General features: G+C 39.8%; 1 protein-coding gene across 12 annotated transcripts in view; it reads left to right on the forward strand.

Moving 5' to 3' along the window:
* Rim (Rab3 interacting molecule) overlaps positions 1-16055 on the forward strand; it is a 651951-nt gene that overhangs the window by 255853 nt on the left and 380043 nt on the right. For all 12 annotated transcript variants that reach the window (XM_076188289.1, XM_076188288.1, XM_076188280.1 and 9 more), the window contains exon 11: positions 13730-13917. In XM_076188289.1, the coding sequence (XP_076044404.1) occupies positions 13730-13917 (188 nt within the window). The remainder of the gene's footprint in view (positions 1-13729; positions 13918-16055) is intronic.

Raw genomic sequence — 16055 nt, forward strand, 5'->3', positions numbered from 1 at the left:
TCGTGGAAGTCGTAATGAAGAACTGACAATTCTGGATATAGATACAAAAATAATTATTTTCGTGGGTGGGGTACGTATCTCTTGCTCCTCCATCTCTTGAATTAAACGGAAACAAATTGCGATCAAAATAAGTTCCTTGCTTAAAACCAATTACAGTCTTGTAGGTGTATCTTGGTCTCTATATCATGTTAATTCCTTTGCCCATTTGGTTACTATATTATTCATTGTTAATGTTATGCTTAACAATATCCTGTTCCAGGATTTCTCATTTCCCTGTGCTTCCCATTGGTTCCATATCACTTTATGTTCAGTTTTGGTTCTCATACCTCAGAAAAGACAAATTAGAGAGGGTACAACGTAGAATTATTAAAATTATCCCTCATTTACGTAATAAACCCTATTAAAGTGTCTAAGTAAACTTTATTTGTTTAGCTTCTCTAAACGTAGACTGCGGCGTGAATTAATTGAAGATTGTAAAATGTTCCATGGCTTCACTGATATAAACATAGATGATTATTTTATGGTGAACCATAGTAATATTACAAGAAATAATGGATATAAAAGAAACTACAAGAGATAAAAAAAAAATCTTAAACGTATTGTAAATGTTTAGAACAAATTAACTGTTCATAATGTAAATTATAATACAATTGACCCTTAAAAACGCCTTGATGGAGTCCAACCCCAGTCTAACTTATTTCTCAGCATCGTGAGCTTATACACTTCAATTAAGTTAGTGATCTTTAATCATACTTAATCGTTTCCACTGTTTAGATCCCCCTTTCAATTTGCAAAGGTCAACAAGTCTGTTGCTATTTGCATATTCTTTGTTCTTTGGCATTACCTTCCCACAAGTAAAGTCGCCCATTTGAGTTACATTTTCGCGTTCTTCGTTACTACTTTCCACTTGTTTCTTTTTTCTTTTTTATTATTAATTCTCTACAGTTTCAGTCCATGCTCTTGCTTTTGGAAGAATGACTTTATAATATATGTTTTTCCGCCCCCTACTCTCACTTGTAGTTCTTATATTCATTGTTTCGGCAAAGCACATTATGTCTCGTCCATACTCCTTTAGATACTCTTTGTTTCTGATGTTACACATATTAGTCCACCTTTATTTTTCACTTTCTGATGAATCACTCTTCAGTAAAAATCTGTCTTTTCCTGTTCGTTCCTCTTTTTTTTTTTTTTTTTCTTCTACGAATTTTCTTGTCTTTCCTTTCTTCTTCTGTTGCATACGTTCTTCTTTAAACAATCACGAATTTCCCATACCTTCTATATTTCATTCCCCGTGCTTTGCGATTTGAATATTGTTTTTATCGGCCATGCACCTCTGCCTTACCTATATGCTGCTTCTTATGTATTATGCCACCTTTATTGCCCATTATTATTAGTTCTGATTCCTTTACCATCTGTCATCCTTTCATTTCTCGTTCTTTTATTGCAAATTTGTGCTTGTTTTTGTGTGCGCGCGCGTGTGTAATATAATTTAAATACATTTTCCAAATGTACATGATAGGAGGAATTCAATAATGTAAGGTTGTGGGTAGGTTGATTTAGGTGTATCAATTAGATTGCAACACACGCGTGGTAAATATTGTTGCGTACTCGATGCGGGTCCCACGTGTAACAAAGTCGGTAAGGTATTTGGGACCGTCAGTTGTTGACTCCTTACCTATCGGATGGCGCATATACCTCTATTTTGGCTGATGTCAGGATATTTCATTCATCTACGTGAGACCCTTTAGTAGTGAAAGGATTGAAATAATTTTGAGTAACCATGTTTGCATCTGATAGCACATAATCTTATCCTCATTGCCACCCTGCTACTTCATTCAGTTTCGTGTGACCCGATCGGTAGAGAAGTGAAAGAGGTTCACATAATATGTAGTATTCGGAAAAGATAGTAGCAGCTAGTCAGTCCCTGGGCAAGAGACTAGTCTAGTCTGCAACCACATGATGTCAGTTTACACAGGTAGTGTAGCTATAACAAGGAGGCAGAACGGTTTCCACGTTAGTATGGCTGCGGAGGTGGAGAAGTTACAGCAGTATTGCTGTGGTGCTAGAACTGGTAAGTGTTCTAACAATCTTGCGACGACGTAGGTGTTCGCGAGTTTGGGGTGGGAGAGTTCGGCTTCACAGAAGAAAAATGACTGTTATTGTGATGGCAACATAGGGGGTATGGTTGCTCTATGAAGGGCTTTACCTCTGGCTTTACCTCTGCGTGAATATTACTGAAATTTGATGTCTGTTGTGTTAGTGTGTATAAAGATTGCAACAAGTGTATGATTGCAACATATGCATAAAATAGAACAAAGCTGTGTTTCTTACGTATTCCATAATGTGGAAATAGCAAATGCGAGGTAATGCCTGGCTGTGACGGTTGCGACAAAAACAATACCCTTTCGTCATTTCTTATGTGACTGTGGAGATTACGAGAGATGCAGTCTTACAATGTTTGGCTGAATATGTGTAGAATTACAAAAAAGATTAGTCCTACAATGAGGTTTGGCTCGTATTGGTCCAAATATGGTCCCCTCAGTCAAAGTAGGCGAGGGAAGTGCTACATCAAAATAAGAGCCTGGATGCTAAGTGTTGGTGTTGGACCGGAAGCGCTATTGAAAAAGATGGAGAACGTTATAATACTCTGCTAACGGTTAAAATAGAATCTATTTAGCTTCCTCTTGCCAGCCATATGTGTGGTCATTCTTAGGTCAAACTGCTAACGTATCAGAAACCAAGCACGCCAAGGTGAACGAAAAAGATAAGAAGGTGCCTGCTGATTTCTGAAGCTGCAGACAAGGCATTGGGAGACAAATGGTGATGTGTTATCCTGTTCAGCTGTTGAAACGAGACCGGCGGTGCATACCGGTGCAAGCGGTTGTGTCGTGAAAACGACTGACGTTGCGTCGCGTCATACAACACCAACTAGAGCCTAGTGCAGGGTGAAGATATGGATTTGTTGCTTAGAAAATGTTCGTGCCTCGCTTGTCTCCCAGTTGTTCTGGTAGCAACATATACAGTACACTGCTTGTGATAACGTGTTCTGGCGCACAAAGACCAGCATAATTGTGTAATGTGTTGTGCTAAAATGGAATATTCAGTTACAATTTCACTTTGGAAAAGCTCCCTTCACCCGAATAATTATAATCTTCACAGACGACATTATATTATCGTCTGGGAACGATAAGAGTAAACTGCATGAGTTTTATGCAGTCAATATTATGTTCGTGACGCTCGTACAACTTAGACTCACACATTTTTCTTTTTATGGCGAAAACCAATTACTTCCCGTAAAGTAATGATAATCATCTTTTAAATTCTATAGTACTGTCCCTCCACTGTAGCCTGGCAGCAAGTAGCCCCATTTTCTATTGGCGACTCAAGTTTTTCTTAATGCGAATTTGATTAGCCTGGATTACCGATTTAAGTAAATGTATAACTATACTTATGACGTTGTTGAGAATTCTAAGATAATAAGAGCATATCAAAATGTGTCTTTATTAATAAATCTCAATTTCATGCCAGTGTTTAGTCTCCAGTTATTTCAGTAGCACCAGCTTTGAAGCAGTAGCTGCCTGCCCTTTTTATTATTATTATTATTATTATTATTTTTCTCATAATTTGTATATCTACTATTTCTTGTAGGCAAGAATGCAAATAGAAACTGGAGTTTAGGGCATCTGTTCTACTGTTATCTAAGTAAACATTTAACCTTTTCCCTAAGGAGGGTTGGATATTAGGTATAACAGTGAAATGGGTATAACCCTTTCCCTGTGGAAACGTATTCTCTCACTTGAATAGAATCACCAAGCGACAACTATAATAAACGCAGTTAAAGTACTTGGTCATATTACTATGAGTACTTTTCAGAAAAAAAATTACATTATTTTTAAACCTGACAGATAGAATAGAGCAACATGCCTATGTAGGTATTATCTAATTCCCATTGATATACTGTTGTTATCATTATCATTATGATATTTGAATGATGCATGGCACGAACATGCTAATTTTCTCACGATTGCATCTGCATTTTGAAGACCTGCGGATGTTTCCACTTGGGTAGCTGAACCTCATTAACTTTAGAACACTACCTGGGGCGTACTTGACATTTGGAGGTACAGTTCTGTTCCTGGGAGCAGCAACTTTGTTTATTCTTCTTTCGCCATTTCTGTGGTTGATGGTCTGTAGCCGTATATGGACACGCTCAACATTCGCAGGGAATAATTCTGTTTTTGGTGGCAGTGTGGGTATGTCTGAAATATCTGTTGCTCCAGACCTACCAGCCTTTGTTCTCCAGATGTTAATCCTTAAACCAGATATGGATTTAGTCTGTAGCTGTCCGTGACAAGCACCTACGAACTTATTTGTTCCAATACCTGGAATTATTCAACGACTACTGGGAGTAGTGCAGTACCGTTAATATCCAAACATTTTCACACCCACTTAATGCATCAACTGTTAACACTGTGAAAATATTTTTTTTCTTCTATTTTACAGTGGTAAGGATATTATTAGTCCCTTTCTGCAGATAGTAATAAAACAAAACTACGTACACACGATTATCATCTGCAAAAATAACTATAAGGTATGGTCTCTTGCATTCAGTGTCATCAACTCCCTCATGACTAGATGGATATTATTTGTATAACTCCAGAACTTATTTCTACAGGTTTCCTCTTGTTTTGTTACAAGTTCATACTTCTCTGTATTCTAGTGGATGACTAGATCCTGATGAAGATTTTACAAATGAAGTTAACAGTTTCTTGTTTTGGGTCGCAATGAGAGCAAGTGTATTTCGCACCAAAATTATGACGCTGAAAAAAAGTACACGTTACTTCTTTGAAGGCTTTTTTTTTTTTTTTCTTTTTTTTACTATTCAAATTATTTGGAGGAACAGCGAGAACTAACAATAGAGCAGAACCAAAGATTATTATCATATAAAAGTGATCTCTGGTAGTATGTTTGGCTGAATATTCTACTTTTTATGGTTTTTAAGACTGATTTTGACTTGAATATTTGCATTTCTACTGGGTCAGGGAACAGTGCAGTGAAAACAGGAAGTAGCTCACATAACAGAACTTTGTCTCTTGAGCTTTCCTGTAAGTGTCCTCGATACTGTCCTTTCCTTTAAGTATCCTCAATACTCTCCCATTTCCATCCATCTATCTTGATCAATTCCTCATCCATTTCTTCCGTCATTCCATCTTGTCCTGGGACGTCCTAAGCCTTCTCCCCAAAATCTCTCCCACCATCACTCCCCTTGATATTCTTTCCTCCGGCATCCGTGCCACGTGTCCAGCCCATCTCAATTTCACTCTCTTATTCACATATGTTATCTTCTCTTACCCTGCTGTTTCTCTTAACTCCACATTATGTCTTCTTCTCCACCTATTTTCTTCTATGTCGAATACTAGCCCTATAATCCCTCTAAGGATAGTACTGTCAAATATTAACACTCGTTGTTCTTTGCTCTTTTACCAAGCTCCAAGGTTCAACAGAATATAGTGCTATAGGTCTAATAACAGAACTATAGATTCATATTTTTGTGACTCCAGGTTTATTTCTTCGTTATATTATTGGCATCAAAACAAAACAACATCGATTTGCTTCCGCTAATCTCATCGCTATTTCTTCTTTCATGTCGTTTTCTTTTGTGACTGTTGTTCTTTCTACCTCATCTATTCTGCGGTTTCCTATGCATAAATCTTCCATATTTTTATTTCATCTATTGCTACCAAGCAGTTTGGTTTTAATGAATTTTAGTTTTAAGCCTACCCTATTGGTAGTTACTTGGAATTAAATCTAACAATGTCTACATCGTCAGCGTAGCTTAATCATCTATATATTGTTGAGCTTATTATTCTCTCCCATCTTTTTCAACGATCTTATTACCTTTCCCATTACTAAAATGAATAATAAACATGATAGGACATATCCTATTCATAAGCTACTTTTTATGTCACAAGGTCACGTATCCTCCTACGCATACCACCGATTTAGTTCCTGTTAGACTTTTTTTTTTTGGGGGGGGGGGTAGTACCTGCTCGGACCTCGACCTTGCAGATGGCCGGAACAGTTCATATATACGGTCCGATGACCCTGTGATGCCACTGTTATTGGCGGAGGCACCCTAATCTCAGGGGAGAGGGTTCGTACCCCTCTGCCGCAGGCGGCCCCAGGGGTGGGTGCGTCCCCAAGAGGCTTAGGGTTGCCTTGGATGAGGAGAGACGCGTCACCCCAGCGGCGGTAAGGAGCAGGCTGAGTCCCAGGCGAGGGGTGACCGTTGCTTTACACTCTAACAGGTAATGGCGGAAGAACTGTTGCATCTCGGCCCCACACTGTTTGTAGAGTTCGGTTTGTGATTATCTCATCCCGCGCGCACCTACCATTCACAGCGATATCTTAGGCTGATCCTGTGGATGATAGATTTCGCCATTTACCCGGAGACAGGTGGACTGCCTCGTGGCTAGTGATGAGATAGTACCAAAACGCCGATTCCGAAGTATGGAGTTTGCTGCTGCTGTAGTTGGCCCTGGCCATTACTCTGTCCTTCTTGACGGTGACGCACTTGATCTGTGTGATCGTGGGTGCCAAGGGCAAGGTGTGATGTCGCTGAACCTCGTCGCAGCCTTGGCAGCATCATCCGTATCAGTGTTCCCTGGAATCCCGACGTGACTGGGGATCCAGTGAAATGTTGCAGAACTTCCATTCTGGTCCAGAAGGTGCAGGGAGTGCTAGATTGATGCCGTTAAGCAGACGTTATCCGTTGTCTTCGTGGACCGAATAATGTTAATAGCACCCCTTATGTGTTTGTGGATCGCGGCTTCCCCCTGCCCAGCAGAAAAAGCGTGGTCCAAGGCCTTCTTCTTCTTAACCTCCTCCTTCCTGGTTTCCCTCCTCTTCCTTTTCTCTCTCTACCTTCCTCCCTATTTTCATCTTCCATCTCCTCTTGTCCTTTCTCTTCTTCCCTTTTTTTTTCCTATTCATCCTACTCATTTACCTCCTCCTCATTTCTCCCCCTCCCTTCCTCCTTATACCCCACCCCGTCTTCTTACCTTTTCTTCTCCTCATGTATCACTCCACCTACTTCCTCTTGTTTCTTCTTCTTCCTGATCCTCCTCTTGTTCCTCCTTATTATCCATCTCTTCCTCTTTCTTCTCTTCTTTCCCCTAAACCTACCTCCTCTTCCTCTTCCCCCTCCTCTCCTATTCTTTGTCCTCTACTTCCTCCACCCCCATATCATTTTCCCATTACTCCTCTTCACCTGCTTTTCATCCTCCTATTCCACCTCCTTTTATTATTCCTCTCGCTTTTCATCTTTGTCAACACCTTCTGCTTTTCCTTTTTTAACCTTTCTCTCCCTTTCCCTCCTCACACCGTCCTCTTACTTTTTTCTTCTTCTTACATCCTTTTTTCTCCTCTTCCACCTCCTCCTCCTCCTCTTTTGTCGTCTTCTTCCACCAGTTCTCCCTTCACCTGAAACATCTCCATTCATACCACGTCCTCTTTCCTCTACACCTACTCTTACTCTTTCTTCTCTTCCTCCTTTCTCTCTCCCTCCTGTTGTAGCTGCTACTGTTATTCCTCCTTCCACTCCTGATATTGCCCCTCCTTGCCACTTTTGCTCCTCTTCTTTCTTCTCTTCATCCTCTTCTCAAACCTTTCTCCTACTTTTCCCTCGTGTTCCTTGTTGTTTGTGTTTGCTCCCCTTCCTCTTCCTTCACCTCTTTCTCATTTTCCTCTTCCATTCCCCCCCTCTTCTTCTACAGATTACTCCCTCCCTCCTGCTTCTCCTTTTAACGCATCCCCCTCATCTTCTTTTCCTCCCTTCCTCCTGTTCACTTCCTCTTCTCTCCTCCTCTTCTCTTTCCTTCTCCTCTACCTCTGACTTGTCTTCCACCACCACCTCCTCCTCCTCCTCTTCTTCATCCACCTGCTCTTCCTCCTCGTTGTCACTCTTCCTCCATCACCATCTCTTCTTCCTCTTTTCCCTTCTCCTCCTCCTCCTTTTCGAGAAGAGTATAATGTTCCAAATTTGGAAGTAAGGCCTCACTACGTGTGATGTCTCCTGATTCGAGGAAATATATTACATGCTCGCGAGTGATACTAATTGACTGGGGAATGTTATAGACGGTCGTTTTATTGCGACTCAAGGCATCAGCAACCTGGAACATAAGCGGAACTGGGCCTGAACTCTTGAATAGTGCGAAAACAAATAGCAAGTTTGCCCAAGAGATTTTTTTTCCCTTTGGACAGTTGTAAAAATGCTTTATAGTCTGTATGAATTGTAATCTCGTATCCTAGAATTATTTAATTAAAATGTCTAAGTATCTATATTAATTCTAGTGTTTCTAATTCAGTAATTGAACCATTCTTTTCTACTTTGCTCAGTAGGCGACTTACATAAGCAATACTAAAACGGCGCGGTAGCTTCAAGATTTTATTAAAATGGCAGCCTTGGCTCCACTGTAAACAATAAACAACAATACAATCGATCATATGATCAAAACAACGCAGGACCTTCGCAGGACAGAATCGAATCCTACAAAGGCATTTGGAAACCACTTACCTAATCGGAATTATTTCCTGGTTCTTCGTCTTCTTCGCTAGTTTCTCTTTTACTTTTCAATCTCCCAACGCTTCTCTCGCTCTACAATCGACCTTTACCTAAAACCACTAGTTCTCCTATCTCTAATTCTAACACACCTAAACTCGCAGCACCTCACTGTTCGCTCAAAATACGCATTAGCATACGCACACAGACAGTTGGAACAAGTTAGATGAGAAAGTGGTGTGTGCAAAAACAATACATGAATTTAAAAACAGTCTAGATAAAATGAGATATGAAGACGGTGACCTTTCATCCCGTGCCGGGGGTGCCAACTGAACACCCCTATCTGCACCATATTCACACCACAAAAATATCATATCAGTTTGTGTTTTTCCGGTGGAAGAATTTACTGACCTATAATTATACAAAAATCTACGCACCGGTATATCAGAATCTCCCTCTGTAAGCTTCTCAACACCTTGAAGGTTTTTACTGCCCTCTCCGCTAAACCATTTGAAGAAGGATTACAAGGAACCGGGGTAATATGCTTGATACCATTCTTCCTCAAGAAAAAATCCATCTCTTCAGACAAGACATTTTCCATTGTCTGAAACAAGCACATCTGTTATCCCAAAATTACCAAAAAATACGCTTCAATCTAGCAATAGTTCAGGAAGATTTAGTAGATTTTGTAACATTTATGTCTAAAAAATTGGTATGGGCATAAATTAAAATGTCAAAAATTATAACCATCTATCGGGCCACCATAATCTATATGTAGTCTGCTCCATGTTTGTTTTTTTTTTTTTTTTTTTTTTTTTTTTTTTTTTTTTTTTTTTTTTTTTTTTTTTTTTTTTTTTTTTTTTTTTTTTTTTTTTTTTTAGTCTCTGGCTAGGATAACACAAAAATTTTAGGACTGAATTAAAAAAAAAAAAAAAAAAAAAAAAAAAAAGTCACATGACTTTGTCACTCCAGAAAGATCCTGATCTAATTTAGGCCACCATAACGAATTACGTGCTCAATCATTCATAACACTAATACCAATGTGTCCTTTATGTAGTTGTCCCAACGCTACTCCACGTAACTCTGCTGTAATAACCAGACGATGACGGTATAACAAAACATTATTATACAAGCTTAACCCTGCTTTTACAGTAGCAAAATCAGACACCAGTGATAAGAGTGATTGGGGGGGGGGGTCATTTGCAATGATTAATTGAGTATGACCCTTCTTTGAGATTGAGCATAAGGCTGTATTAAGGGATATGCCATTTACATGAATTGAAAACTAAAATAAAGCATATTTGCCCATGGGCTATAAGTAAGTAGGTTTTACTCCTAAATTATTCACCAACATATGAGATATACTGCGTCCGAAAAAAAATATATAAACACAAGTTTAAGTACACAAGTACACTTCGAATATATGTCACTCACAAGAGTTCACTTTGAAATATAAAGCAAACATAAGATTATACATGAATAGTAAGCACTGCACAGTATGTTTACATTCGTCAAACACTGTTGACACTCATTCGGTGGTGCACTATGTATCTATGACGTATACTGGGCCTTCAGTGGTGTGGGAGGAGTAACTGTGGTGACGTCACTGCAACGTAAGCACGGCTGTGGTGCAAGGGATTACGTCACTGCGATGATGTCATCATCTGAGACTAACGCTGACCGTATGTCGATGTCTGCGTCAAGTTAAAGGAATGTTTCTGCGTAGATGATTCTCTAAGTGGTAGTAGCGGCTGGCTGCACAGACTATTTCTGCATAAGAGATGAACGATCGGAGGAACCAGGCGATTCTCTTCAGTAGCGAGGGGTGTCTCTCTTAGACCCACGCAGGAAGGTCCAGCTGCAGCCAGATCTTGTAGTCTAGTTGTATCCGTAGAGAGGGTCCCCCGGTATTATGACGTATAGGGAACGTATGGCTGCAACTTGATCACAGGGGCAGAGAAATAGCCGGGAGGGTGCTTGGAGAAGTCGGTGAAGTAGAGATTAATGTTTCTTACGTGCGCAGGCTACGACGTTGAAACGGTTTTGTGAGAAGCTTGTACATACATACATACATACATGTTTTTGCACTGAAGATGTAATATACGAAAGCGCTCTGTTTCGTTAGTTTCTTTTTCCAAGTGGTCTACTTTGCATAAGTGAACACACGTACCCGTGTTCTTATTAGCATACATGTGTGTGTGTGTGTGTATGTGTAAATATATACACATATGCATGTATATATGATATACATATGCATATATGTACACACACACACACAAATATATATATATATATATATATATATATATATATATATACAGTATACTGAAAGAAAGCAAACATTAGACTCGACGTTAGAAGTTTAATCCTATTTTTCAAACCCTTTCCAAGGTTCATCTTCAGGGATATACAGTATAAGTGAAGGAAATCAATATATAGGGCATAAAGGGCATGGACGCCCCACTGGGATAGGTATCCCAAGTTCACCTTTACTCTCCAGACAATTCACTCGTCTCCAGGTTGGACATCAGTTCACAAAATTACACAAATCACAATAAGAATAAAATGTCAGAAAAACAGGATTCAAATCTAAAAATGTAGATAAAAACCTAGGTGACATACCCATCCACCCAGACCGTTCCATTACAATTCATCACACTGAATAAAATGTACATAAACGACTTGGACAATGCGGACGACACTAAAATAGGACGCCTAATTAGGTCAGGAGAAGACGCCGAGATTCTGCAGGATGATTTTAACAAATTGTTCACATAGTCGGTGAAATGGCAAATGGACTTCAATATCTCAAAGTGCAACGTGTTAAAAGAAGGGCTACACAACCCCGAAAGCAGATATAGCTTAGATAACACGTTTTTAGAGAAAACTGAGTGCGGGACTTGTGAGTTCTAGTGAGTCCTGACCTTAAATCCAGGAAACATTGCATTAGCACCAGGAATAAAGCTAACAGAGCATTAGGTTTCATTGTTAGGACAGGTAAGAGTAGAAGAGCAGAGGTTATTTATCAAACCTTATCTCGCATTAGTTAGACCCTTCCTGGACTATGCGGTACAATTTTGATCTCCGTCCTATAGAATTGACATCAATTCACCAGAATCAGTACAGAGGAAAACGACCAAAACGATACATGGGCTCAGAAAGTTTACCTTACGAAGAGAGGCTTAGGCACTTTAACTTACACTCTGGAAATGTGCAGAGTGCGGGGTGATCTAATAGAGGTGTTCAAGTGAATCAAAAGCTTTAAAAAGGTGACGCAAACAAGGTCATAATACTAAGACAACAGGGCAGGACTCGTAGTAATGTGTTTAAATTGGATAAATTTAGATTTAAGAAGGAAACAGGCAAGAACTGGTTTACTAATAGGATGGTCAATGAATGAATAGACTTAGTAACCATGTAGTGAGCGCTGAAACTCTCAGTTGTTTTAAGAAACGGTTAGACAACTTTATGGATGGGGATGACAGGTAGTAATGGACATGGAACTGCCTAGTGTAGGCCTTATGGTTTCTTGCAGTTTCCTTCATTATGTCATGAGCGAAACCTTTGTACCACGTTACACTTCTCACGTCAATATATATTTTTTGTTCGAGTACGTGATATATTCCTATGTAATATTTAGTTTGCAGTTAGGTAATTTTCTTAAATATATGAAAAAATGTCAGACGAAGAACTTAAATTTTATATCATGAAAAATTCTGGGTGGTCCAAACTTTTGTTCCTGACTGTACCTGTCTTTGAGGAAGTATTCTATGTATTCAATGTATTCAAAGAGTTCACCTCTGAGTCTTCCAGTATGTTCTAATTTCCACAAAAGTTATCGTGAGGTACCTCATCCAAAAAACTTCTATAGATAGCACACATTCGACCCAACCCTCCCTTTCTCGCAGCATAACAACAGCACATTTGATGTGCATGAACTTTCAACTTTACTCACTTCAGTGCGACTCGAATTCTCGCTCGCAGCATCGGCTGCCGTATGTACTTTGCATCACACTACTCACATGATAAAGTCACTGATGTATTACTCGTTCTCTTTTACTCTGAGTAACAATAAATACATATACCAAAGGATTTTTCCCCCTTACAAGGGAGGTAGCCAAAAAACAAAGGCATAAAATCTACTCCCACCCATTCCAGTCCCGCATACTCCACTCCCATCCACCCCCCCCCCTGAGTAACAATAAAGATAGAAAACGTGATCAAATCAGTTCACAGAATCCGGAGGTAACGCATATACAACTACAAAAATATACATATAACCAAGACGCAGACGCCGCGCCGTCATCTTCGTGTACTCACTCGCACCCTCACGACGCGTAAGCGTCATCACACTGAAGTAGAACCCGAACTGACCATTTGCCACAAAGGAATCCCATCTAACTTTTACAATCCTCGCATAACATTTCTATGATGCTAATCAGTGATAGTGGTTTGTAGTTCAGTATTTTTTTTTTCTTTTACTTCCTCTCTTATGAACTGGTACCATATTAGCTCACTTCCAGTCCTGCGGTACCATCCTTCCTTCAATGAGCACAAAGTTAGGATATGAATCTTGTCCGCCGATTGGCCTCTGTATTCTCAAGTATCGGCCCTGGAGCTTTTGCCCATAATTACTTCATTTTTGCTAGTACACGGCAGCTGGTGTTACATTATGGGTGCTTGTTGTATAAAATGTGCATCAACACCCATTGTCATCACTGTCAACTTTCCCTCAGCTGAATAAGATCCAATGGCGTTAGCTAAAATAAAATTTGATCATACGTGATGATGTTGAAAAAGCAATACGAGCCTGAAACGTCTTACTACACCTACTGTATGTCATCTGGCGTCCCATACACGATAAATTATATTGCGCAATTTCATTATCAATATTCTGAATTGACAATTAAATTGACCGTATGGGCAATATATCGCCCATACACGGTCAATTTAATTGTCAATTCAGAGTATTGACAATGAAATTGCGCAATACAATTGATCGTGTATGGGCCGCTTTAGATCGAACAAAATTACTATCATTTCTGTATCAAAGGGAATTATTTGGACGTGTTTATTTGTTGTAGGTCTAACATTAGTAATGCAACAACAATTATATTTAATGTGTTTCGCCACTTCCATCTGAATACCGACACTTTTTACCTATTACAGCGCCGTGGCATGTATGTCGATACCGAGTCTGCTTCGACCATTGCCTCCACGGACCACCTCTCGCCCCCTTCCACCACTTCGAGACTCAGCGAGTCGGATATGAGTGACATCGACTTGGAGGATGGTTCGGGCCATCGTGAGCGGAAAATGGACGGAGCTTCCTTGAGCAGCATGGGTTCCTCGTGCAGGTAATGACAGAAGGTTTTTGTTGCACAGAGATGGCCCTAAGCCAAAATGAAGGACTCTTTGTTGTATCTTGCAGTGTCGGATTCTCCCCGGGCAAGACAGACGAACTGAGAATGGGTAGGTGGTCAGTAAACGGCTTGATAGTAAAGTTGGGTACACGTGGAAGTAAGCAAGACGACTCAAATTGAGTGGTTACAGAGAAAGAGGACTTAATTCAAAAGCAATTGGCTGGAAACGGACAATCGATCTGGAAAGTAACAGAGTAGACAGCTTCTTGTGAAGGGACAAATACGTTCTCGACATTAATGCATCGACCAAAGCAACGAAGCGAGTGATTGAAGGTGCATTCTGTGGGGAGGTAGTATCAAAGTATTGAGATAGAATAAGTTGCGGTTATTGGAAAAACTATCAGCTATTACACCTACTTAGAAGCACTTCATTTGCTAACGGTTATGCAAAGCCGCATGACTTGATTATTCATTAACACGAGAAAAAGAATATCGGTTCTAACTGGATTTCAAGTCTGTAATGCCAGGAAAAATGGCCCTTATACGTAAGCATAAATTATACTCTTGGTTCAAACAAGGATGCATACCCTACAATATGTTAAAGGTTATTTCAGAATGTAATCAGAAACCGCATGCGCGTGCACACACACACACACACACACACAATATATATATATATATATATATATATATATATATATATATATATATATATATATATATATATATATATATACACACACACACGCAGGTGCCACTTTAGTATGTGGCCTACCCTATTTGAATGTGTTCTACCTCAGGAAAAAATTAAGACAAACAACAATACTTTAAAAAAAAAAAATTCATTCAAACCTAACCTAACGTAACCCTAACCTAACCTGAGCTGGGTGCGTTCCTCTGTGCGTTGAATAGATAGGCTACATACTATACCAGAGAAAAAAATTCGTAGGCCGCATCCAAAAGGTAGGCCACATACTAAACCAGCACCTACACGCAAGCATCCACACACGCGCGCACACACAAACATGTACGCGCGCACGCACATACAAACAACACACACACACGTTAGTCCGAAGTGAGTAGCAATCGTATGGTTTGGAACACAGCCACAAAATGGTATACCGCTAATTTGTAATAATGATCTCAAGCTTCACTAAGTGAAAAAATACCAGCGGTTCGTGACGATCCTCGGGCATTCCCACATGTTTGGGTGTACAAGAAAAATCTAAGAATTTGGAAAAAAAGAGACCTTATTATCTTATAATACCCATACTACAAACGGACATTTTATAGTTTCACCCAACCAACGATTTCCATATGTGGCTTATGTGTTTCTTGTAGAACAAGCCACCTGAAAACCTAGCGTCCTACAGATGCTGCCATCCACCATATCCGCGTTGATGGAAAGATCAGTAGCAGAAACATGACTTACTTGCTGGGCTGCTTCCCAAGTTCCCAAGTCTAACATGGATTTTTGGAGCGCCAATCCAGTAACACACTTCTCATGAACATCACACAATAAATGCTTGGATGATTCACCCCCCCCCCAAAAAAAAAAACAACACTAGAGAGAGAATGGTTATGGCAGCAACAAATATACCTTGAATTTACCTTGAAGCGCTTCTGCCTCAAGGGGACGTTGCTCCCCCGATGGAACTTGAGGCAAGGCCACGGCGTAGTCGCCACCTTTCAGTTTGTTGTTTATAGTCCAGCTGGTCAATAATGGAGTTGGAATTCGCTGGCCATTTGATAACATTTCTAGACACATACTATAAAAACAATGGAGACAAATCTATACGCTTTTCTTTGTCAAAACGTACTATTGCCAAAACTTAAAATTGGTGTCGCCTTATCAAGCCGGACTCGGACAGGTAATGCCTTTCTTGCCCTGAAAGGTGGCTGGCCTAAAGGAAGTGATTGGCGCTCGCGGTGGTTGGACTCTAATTTGATCATTCATTTGTAATGTATAATTACAACCCAGCTTGTTCAATGTGTGAAGATGCACATTAAATGTTACCCATACAGCAACTATAATGTAAGATTGTTACATATATGATACTGTTACGTATTCGCATGTACATTAACTCACCTTTTTCTCTTTCTCGTGGGCCGTGATCATGGAATCACGAGTT

Source organism: Oratosquilla oratoria, chromosome 7 (assembly GCF_046742065.1).
Source record: "Oratosquilla oratoria isolate Oo_2021 chromosome 7, ASM4674206v1, whole genome shotgun sequence".
NCBI classification, from domain to species: domain Eukaryota; kingdom Metazoa; phylum Arthropoda; class Malacostraca; order Stomatopoda; family Squillidae; genus Oratosquilla; species Oratosquilla oratoria.